Genomic DNA, 10000 nt, shown 5'->3' with positions numbered 1-10000 from the left:
AAGCCGAGCTATATATTCATTTTGCTTTTCATAATTTCCCAGTTGCCAGAAATCCTTAAAAATAGTTTTCACCTTATCACCAAGGCGGGACATACAACCACATTTACACAGTGGTCCAATAGATCTAGCTGGCATAATTTTGCCTGTGTTAGCACTAACATAAGATACACCAGTATTGCGTTTCTTCTTGGCAACCTCATATTTCCATGTATCTGGGCGTCTTACACGATTGCTTGACCTTCCACGGTCTTTGGTTGACCTCCTCGGCTCGCCAGAATCACTCATGACTCCTGTCACACGACAAAGGCGCACAAAACCCCTGGGAATGTGACTGAGGCTTCCCGGCCGCCCCTCAGTCGATGTATTGCGCCCATTGGCTGGATCCGCGGGGGTGCGGACCTGTGATTGGCCAGAGTTAGGCCCTGTCTATTCTGAGATTCTGATTCCAGCCAGCGGACGGCGGGCCTCAGATGGGCCTAGTGATGGGTATTCCCTCCACCCTTAAACCAGAGGCCTATATCCAAAGCAAACACTATAGACAGGAAGATTGAAGAGCGCATGCAATCCCTTCAAAATAATCGTGTTGTCCCAAGTGCTGCCATCTATCGGTGGGCGCACTAACGTTCGATGTAAACAACACAGAAATGGCTATTTGTTATTTCATATGATTCGTATTCATATTTTTTAAAACTATTTTTCCAACTGCAACAATCTACCGTAATTCAAGCTCATTCATTTAATTCTAAATCTCAACAGCGTAAACAACGTAAATGTACAAAGTATATAATAATTTGATTAATTACTGTGACAAGTCGGTATCAATTCCAACGTTTTCTTGAGCATATCTGTAGGGTGCGCTTACCCGTCCCAAAACGCTCAGGGTGAACGGTTTCGCCGCACAATGCACCTATCAGCTGATTATTGTAAACAAAAGCCTTCCACGGCGGACAACGCAGTCTCTCGTCGAGATTATTTACTTTCCTGATTAAGAACGTGATGAAGGTTCAAAACTGATGTAGACGACTTCTTTAACTTATATTAGTGACTAATAAAGATAGAAAGGTGAAATGAAACAGCTCGGACAGATATACTTTAGACTTATTAGTTAGTGGCTATATTGGTTGTAAATAAACGGGCCGCGATGCGAAGCGAACTACCACCAACCCACGCCCAGCTTCGCGACGTAATGCCTGGCTAAACGTTCTGTCAGGTTGATTATTTACACGACCACCACGCAACACTGGGAATAAAAAAGCGAACGACTCTTATTTCCCCACGCCAAAGTAAAGAATGTTACTCAAATTAACAAAGGGATAAACGGAAATATAAACAAAACAATTATCTTGTTAATAGATGAACAAAGAAAAAAAAGAAGTAAAAATCGAAAATGAAAAAGAAAATATAAAGATATGGAAAAAGAAAAAAAAGAGAAAAGAAAAACATGCATGTGAGCATAATAATGACTAGTAAGTTCACATGCAAAATTAGAGAGAAATAACAGCTTAATAAAATAATATGATTTCCCATACATACAGTAAAACCAAACAAAAATGCTCTCATTTTGCAATTGCAATGCAACCAAAGGCATTGAAAATCAATACAACCACAAACTGAGAATACAATGCTAATGGAAAATCATATATCATCATTTAAGTAATAATCAAATTTGTAGTTTATCTGCAAAACATTAGATGACTTTAAAACACAACATAAGCTTTATGACTTTTAACATAATGCTTGTAAAACTTTGGACTTTAAGTTCTTAAATTCCCTTTGCATAATATTGCCATACCTTTAAACAATCTATTATTAATTTGCTTTGATGAAAGAGCTAGGCCTACTGCCTTGAACCGCTATCCTTTTGGTGCAACTATACATCATAGTACCTGACCTCATGAGGTTCTCTTCTGCCATTATTTTGCATTCAGAACAGCCCTGTAAACATACCCAGTAATGTATGATATTACATTATCCTCCAACCCATTTTACAGGATAGAAAAATCTGATTCAACTTTATGGTATAAAATGTTGTTTTACATCTAACTAATGAAAGATGGTCTACTAAGACTGTAACAAACTGGTTTTCTATATCTTCCCCTTCATTTATTCATTTTAAAAAATGTGGCATGGCAAATCACATTTCCTGCAAAGATCCTGTGTACCTTTTTTACGTCTGCTAATTATAGACCTTTATTTATTTTTGGTACGCCAGCTCTTTTTAAATATGAAGTTTCATGTTGCCTCTGGCCCTTGCTTGCATGTGATCTATAGTAATAAGTAAAAAAAAAAAAAAAAAGTTTTTTAATAGTTCAATGAAAACACACACACATACACAACAAAAACCTTCCTAATCCAGGGTCTTCACCCCCAGACTCCCTCCCTATTGCTGTATTTCCCTGCCAGGAAATTCACCCTTCTCTATTGCCATGATCTTAACAGTGCAGCATTTGTCATGACATATTCTCTTCCTTTCTGTTATATTATCTTTCATAAATTATTTCATTCATTTAGAAAAGTATTTTCTATGGCTCCTCTTAAGCTATATCTGGACCTAAACAGATAATTTCGAACAAGATCTTCAACAATGTTGACAGGATTTGGTTCATCTGTGGAAGCTTTGGAATTACTATCAATGTCATTTTAACACCTTGGGGGATATAAAATGGATTTCCTGACTAGTTGCTGATCTGACCCCAGGTGACCTTTCATTACCAATACTAAAGCTAAAGAAACTAAAATAGCCGCAAGAAAGGATCTCTGAGATAATAAGCTAATAATAGCAAGGTTAATAGCAATAATAGTAGTAATAACAAAATCAATATCAATTATTACCATCATTATGAACAGAAAGATAATATTATTGATAATAAAGGTAATAATACTTATAACAATATAATTTATGATATTGATAGTGATGATGACAATTAGTACAATAATGATATGAAAGTTAATGATAAAAATAATAGTTACGATAATAATCATGATAATAATGAAAACGCTTACTGATCTGACCCACGTGATCTTGCATGGTATCTACTCAGGTGTTGATCTGACCCCTGGTGACTTACTTGGGTCTAAAGCTAAAAAACTAAAATTGCTGCTAAAAGAATGATTCCAAGAATTATCTGATAATGTGTGATAGTAATAGTTATCTTAACAGTAATAGTAATAGATGGTAATATTAATGATGGTAATAGTAATGATCATGGTAATTATAATAATTATTATAATGATAGTAATAAAATTAACTAACAATTATAGTAATGATAATAATAGTAATAATAATGATAACAGTAATAATACTCATTTATGAAATTGATGATAATAATAATAATAATGATGTTTATAATAACAATAATGATGATATCATTATCATCATCATAACTATCATTACTGTATTTATTAGTACTGTTATTATCATCATTATGGTTATCATTATTATTATTATTATTATTACTATTAACATTACCATTATTATCATCACTAATATTATTACCATAACTGTTATTACATTTACTTTTAGTCATTACTTCCATTGTTATTGTTTGTTCATTATTGTTATTTTCATCATATTGGTAATGCTCATATTAAACTACTAATACTAGCCATAATAATTATAAGGTAAATTTACACTGGATAACAATTGAGGTTACGGGAAAAAAAAAGTGCATAGGATAATTACTTTGATGCAAATTAAAACACTTTTCATCAATGGCATAAGGTGCGCATATGGAAAATAAACAAGATTCATGACAGAGAAGAGAGAAAATTGCCTTACTGACAAAGAATGTAAACAATACCATGACCACTTGACTCATTTCTGCAATCTTTCAAGTACTTCATGCATGTAATACTACCCACTTGTCAAGACAATAATTTTGTAAATTTCAACATCTGATTTTCCTATTTCATGTATTTTTTTTTTAGATAGTGTTATGCTATTCTATACAAAAACCTAATGTGCATTTGTGCTTTCTGCAGGGTCTTTTGAGACATCGTGAACTACTCGTGTGTGTGTGTGTACGTATATGTGTACATATATGTATATGTAATATATATATATATATATATATATATATATATATATATATATATATATATATATATATATATATATATATATTTATATATCTATATCTATATTCATATATAAATCAACATTCCATGACAAAACACCACGGAGGAGTCTCCTTTTCAGTGTTGTGCCTATTCAGGATATATAGTGGCTATGCAGAAGAAATAGACCTTAATGACTATCACAGCTTGATATGTACACCCGTGCTCCAAAGTGTCGGGAAAAGTGATTAGAAACCAAGCCATCCCCTGTCATAGGCAGAAGTGAAGGAAAGTTGTTTTGAAATATAATGGTATTTAGTTTATTCTTTAAGGTATGTATGTAACTCTATCTTGCTGTGCATACTGAGGTAAAGAGAATGTTTCCTGGGGTGGTGTTTGGGGGTAGAGCCCCCCCATCAACCCTCGCCTAGTCACAGCAAATTAGATTAATAAATATCGTTTGAGACATGGAATTAGGCTGCATTATTGGTTAGGGCTATTGGGTGGTGTAGAAACCCATAGAATTTACCGAATGGAGGCTTGGATTCCAGTAGTTTTTGAAAGTTGGTGTGTCGGTCCATACACTTTCAATGGTGGCAGACACATCCGTAGAGTTTCATTAACTGATTTTAAGCATTTTTTTAGTTGGGTTTATGCATTTCTGTTATCAATTTTAATTTCCGTTTCTTTTACACTGTAATTTCCCGGATATACTCCATGCCCTCCCATGCTACTGGGACTTATCACATCAAGATTCTCAGCTGTGATTACTACGGAAATTATCATCAGATTCATCCTTGTCACATGATAATAAATCTGATGATATAAATATTGTCTGGGAAGTCCCAAATGTCATAAATAGTAAAATAACCATAATTTGTATCACAATAGTTACCTTTTACTTTTGGCTTATTTTTCGATGGTATAGCATCTTTCTTCAGGTTTCTCCTATGTCGAGGAACTGGCAAACCTAGTATTTCATATTTTAGCCTTCTTTCGTAGTCTGTTTCCTTAAAATGGACACTGCAAATTCTCTCAAATTTAAAGTTTACCTTTTTCTTTCCAGAGAAAATTACCCACTCTTCTCTTATTCCCTCCTCCTTTGGAAATCGGTGATAAAGTGCATCCTTGGGGCGGTCCCCAAGTCTGCAACCAACCACCGAACATCCACTGGGCATTGTGGCTTAGCGCGCTTGTAGGCCAATCGAGCGAAAACAGGAGGAAGAGGGGGATCCTAAGATAGACTTTCTTCCCACACTTAAATCCGAGGCATAAATCCCAAAGCGAACACTGTAGAGAGGAAGACAGGAGATCGCATGTCCATTCCTTCCCAATCGGGGGTGCTGCCATCTATCGGCGGGCGCAATAACGTTCGATGTAAACAACCCGGGAATGATTATTTCCGGGTTACTCAATGTTGTTTCGCATGATTCCAATTCGTATTTATTCAAACTATTTATACGTTTTCAACCATTTCCCGTTTATTTCTTTATTTCTATATATAACTGCGTAAACAACGCAAATGTACATAGTATATAATAATTTAGTTAATTGTAGTGTAAGTCGGTATCAACAAAAAGGCGAAATAATATTCATCCTCATCAAAGAAAAGTGTGTATACTCAAATTTACAAAGGAATGAGGATATATTTACCAACTAATTGCCCATACAAAAAAAAAAAAAAAAAAAAAAAAAAAAAAAAAAAAAGTGAAAAAAGATAAATAAAAGGAAAAAATAGGAGAAAGAGGAAAAACACATATAAGCTTAATGATTGTAGAGAATATAATGTAAAATCAAATATTTAACTAGTAGCACTCTCAGTTTACATGCAAAATTAGGGGAAAATAACAGCAGCATAAAAAATATTATTACCCATACATACAGTATAAAAAAAAAAAAAAAAAATGCAAACTCATTTTGCAACTGCAATGCAACCAAAGGCATTATAAAATCAACATAACCACAAACTGAGAATACATTGCTAATGTAATAACTAACATATTCGGATATCCTTTAAGTAATCATTATATATATAGGTAATCTGTAAAAGATTGGATGACTTTAAAATTAAACTCAAGAAATTTGTTTGCTTTCTCAAACGACCTCCATACAAGCCCTTGCCACCGTAGAGAGCTAGAATTCTGCTTGCTAAGACAAGTGGTGTACCGTCACCATAAATAAATTTAAATTAATTGAAAAATGAAAGGAGATAATGGAGATGATGGGAATTTTTTTTTTTTATAAATCATAAATAATTATAAGACGAACATTCTATCTCTTACTTTCAAACTCCTTGTCTCTCTAAATCAAAAATATATCTACAATTCTAAGATTAGAGAATATTTCATGTGAAAAAAATCTGAGAAATCATAGCAACATTCATCTGTTGATATTGTATTTGGTGACTGTTATATTCAACTTCATAAAATTGTATGTATGGGAATGGGTAGGCCTATATTTTAATTCAGTGATGTTCATTTGTTTTGATAGCTGTCAGAGTGTAAGAGTTGCCCATCGGAAGTGTGTCACTGTTTTAGAGGCACTTCATATGAATATAGGAGAAAATATTGAACTTTGTTAAGATGTTTGGGTAGATTTATTTACTTCTTTGCCATCTTGATGTGGCACTAGCTTGTCAGCTGTTTTGAAATGCACGGTCAAACTGTTACCAATCGCTAATGAAATAAACTCCACCCTCAACTGAGGCATAAGTTATCTGTCTCCGAGATTGTAGGTGGGAATACTTGTCTATTGCTTTTGAAACCCAAGTATGTATATGTCATGTGTTATTTTGGCATTTCTATGCTCTGCAAGGATTGTTATGATTTGTACTTTATAAAAAGACACTTCCATATGTCTGGCATCACTGAAAAGGGCTTGTCTGCCTTGGAAAACGATTTAAGGAAATAAACTAGACATAAATATCAATACCATGAAGATTATTTGATTCGGAACATCAAATTTTCCATTTTCTCTTCCCTCTCAGGTCTGGATTCCTAAATTTTGTTTAATAAAATTATGAAAAATTTGAAACAGATATGAACTTCTTTCCAAGCATTATTACAAGTATCATAATGATATATACTTATATTACCCAATTTATTACATAATGCTTGTAAAACTTTGGCCTTTAAAGTTTAAGTGAAATACTGTCATATCTCTTTAATAACTCTATCATTAACTTCTTTTGATGAAAGAGATAGGCCTACTGCCTTGAACCGTTATCCTTTTGGTGCAATAATACATCATAGTACCTGACCTCATAAGGTTCTCTTCTGCTATTAAAACCTAACACTGTTTCAAACTCTTGCCTTTTCAGAACAGCCCTGTAAATATACCCTGCAATGTATGAGGCTACATTATCCTCCAAACCATTTTACAGGATAGAAACATCTGATTCAGAATTTGTGGTAAAAAATGTTGTTTTACGGATGCAATTTTAATCATGTTGATGGAAAATCACATTTCCTGCAAGGATCCGGAATTTTGTGTACCTTTATTACAAGTCTGCTAATTGTGGATGTATTTGTTTTTGGTACCAAAGATTTTTTTAAACATTATCTTTTTATCTTTATTATTATCATTATCATTACTACTATTAGCATTATCATTATCATCATCATTACCTAATTACATTTACTATTGCTGTCATTACTATCATTGTTATTATTATTTTATTATCATTATGTAATTACATTTACTATTACTGTCATTACTACCATTGTCATTGTTGTTTTATTACTGTTATTATCATTATATAGTTAATGCTGATACTAATACTACTAATAATAGCCATAATATTAAGGTAAATTTACAGTGGATAACAATTAGGGTAAAAAAAAAAAAAAAAAAAAGAGAGAGAGAGAGAGAGAGAGAGAAAGAGAGAGAGAGAGAGAGAGAGAGAGAGAGAGAGAGAGAGAGAGAGAGAGAGAGAGAGAGAGTGATTACTTTGACACAAACTAAGACACTTTTCATCTATGGCTAAAGGTGTGCAAATAAAAAATAAAGGAGATTTATGACAGAGAAGATAAGATCGCAAGTAACGCTATGACCACTTGACTCATTTCTGCGATCCTTTAAGTAGTCCATGTATTACTACACTTGTGAAGAAAATTATTTTGTGAATTTCAACACCTGACTTTCCTAATTCATGTATTGTATGTATTCCTTCATTTTTAGTACTTTTTTTTATTTATTATTATTTTTTTTTTTACATCATACATATGCATTTTCCACAGGTACTTTCAAGACCTAATGAACGCCATTCTTCGACAAAATGCCTGTGAGGAATGTTTCCTTTTCAGTGTTGCGTCTATTCAGGGTCCTTTGTAAAACAATATAGTGGCTATGCAGAAGAAATAGACATTAATAACTATCACAGCTTGATATGTGCACCCATGCCCTAAAGTACCGGCAAAAGTGATTCGAAACCAAGCCATCCCTATCATAGGCAGAAGCAAAGGAAGTTTAGTGTCTTGAAATATAATGGTATTTAGTTTATTCTTTAAGATATGCATGTAACTCTATCTTGCCGTGCATATTAAGGTAAAGATGTTTCCTGGGAAGCAAATTAGACTGATGAGCAAAGTTTGGGAAAATTTACAGAGGATAACAATCAGGATTTGAGTAAAAAAAAAAAAAAAGTATGGCATGGTTCCTTGGACGTGAAATAAGGCACTTTTCATCAATAGCATAAAGTGTGCAAATTGAAAATAAGAGATTCACCCATCTTTTTCTAAGTTCTTCGCCATGTTGACATCGCAAATGTAAACAAAATTATGACCACTGAACATATTTCTGCGCTCTCTCAAGTAGGTCATGTATTAATATGCATTTGTCAAAACGATATTTGGCTAATTATCAGTATCTGCTGTTCCACATTTATACTTTCAAAGGCCTTTGTTAATGTTGTTATACTTCATTTACGTGTTTCAAGATTTATTAGATAGTGATTTACGGGAATCAGTCTAAAGAACCTTCTGCGCATGCACATTTTTGCGTTTCTGTCGCCAGTTTTGACAGGACGATTCCCGGGCATTCGGTGACAGAAGGTCGGTGAGAAATGTTTTGTTTTCGGTGTCGCGTCGATTCTAGGTTGGTCTAAAAGATTATACAGTGACAATGAAATAGAAAAAGACCTTAATAACTAACTTTGATTTCTGAGGCCATCAAGTACCCCAAGTCCCCCCCAAAAATTGATCAAAACGAAGCGGTCCACAATAGACCGACCGACCAGCTGAAAGAATCAAAGGAAAATTGACAGTTCGGTCTTTCAATACATAAAGGTATTTGGTTTTTTATTTACAGTAAGGATGTAGCTCTATCTTGCTGTACATACCGAGGTGAAGAGAATGTATCCTGGGGGGTGTTGGGATCCTCCCCATGGTCAGTGCCCAAAGGGAACGCCTAGTCATGGCACCTTAAATTATTAGGTTAGGTTGGGTTATGAGTCAGGATGTTTCTTTGGGTTTCGAAGACGTGAAACCCCGTAGATTTTGCCGAAAAAAAGGGCTGGATTCCTGTAGTTTTTCAAATTTCGGTGCGTCAGTTTGTAGACTTTCAAAGGTTGCAGGCATGTCTGTAGTTTCATTAGCCAATTTATAGCATTTTTGTGCTAGTTTTATGCATTTCTGTTTGCAATTCTTCTTATTTAAGCCTGTTTAACCCCATAATTTCCCTGCTATATTTCATGCCTTTCCCTGGTATGGGGACTTAACACATCAGATTGTCAGCTGTGATTACTACAGAAATGATCATGAGATTGCTTCTCATGATATATTGTCTGGGAAGTCCCAATTGTCATAAATGGTAAAATAACCATAATTTCCATTATGATAGTTACCTTTTAGTTTAGGAACACGTATCGTTGGTATAGCATCATTCTTCAGGGTTCTCAAGCGTCGAGGAACTGGTAAACGTAGCATTTCATATTTCAACCTTCTTT

General features: G+C 34.0%; 3 protein-coding genes across 3 annotated transcripts in view; all 3 read right to left on the bottom strand.

The window, feature by feature from the left end:
• LOC113821551 (uncharacterized) overlaps positions 1 to 1154 on the bottom strand; it is a 13200-nt gene extending 12046 nt beyond the window's left edge. Inside the window, exon 1 of the mRNA XM_070139519.1 lies at positions 1 to 1154. This exon is cut by the window's left edge and continues 643 nt beyond it. Within this exon, the coding sequence (XP_069995620.1) occupies positions 1 to 285 (285 nt within the window). The 5' untranslated portion in view covers positions 286 to 1154.
• A 1380-nt stretch (positions 1155 to 2534) lies between these two features.
• On the bottom strand, positions 2535 to 5234 carry LOC113825388 (uncharacterized). The gene is made up of 2 exons (XM_070138971.1): positions 4952 to 5234; positions 2535 to 2647 (listed from the first exon to the last, which is right to left on the bottom strand). The coding sequence occupies exons 1-2, from the start codon at positions 5232 to 5234 to the stop codon at positions 2535 to 2537; spliced, it is 396 nt and encodes a 131-aa protein (XP_069995072.1).
• Positions 5235 to 6520: 1286 nt separating this feature from the next.
• LOC138866424 (uncharacterized) overlaps positions 6521 to 10000 on the bottom strand; it is a 3661-nt gene continuing 181 nt past the window's right edge. Inside the window, exons 1-3 of the mRNA XM_070138970.1 lie at positions 9899 to 10000; positions 7311 to 7395; positions 6521 to 6584 (exon numbers count right to left, since the gene is read on the bottom strand). The exon at positions 9899 to 10000 is cut by the window's right edge and continues 181 nt beyond it. Coding sequence (XP_069995071.1) covers positions 6521 to 6584; positions 7311 to 7395; positions 9899 to 10000 — 251 coding nt within the window. The remainder of the gene's footprint in view (positions 6585 to 7310; positions 7396 to 9898) is intronic.

The sequence above is a fragment of the Penaeus vannamei genome, chromosome 25 (genome assembly GCF_042767895.1).
Source record: "Penaeus vannamei isolate JL-2024 chromosome 25, ASM4276789v1, whole genome shotgun sequence".
In the NCBI taxonomy this organism is placed as follows: domain Eukaryota; kingdom Metazoa; phylum Arthropoda; class Malacostraca; order Decapoda; family Penaeidae; genus Penaeus; species Penaeus vannamei.
This window is presented reverse-complemented; position numbering and strand designations above follow the sequence as displayed.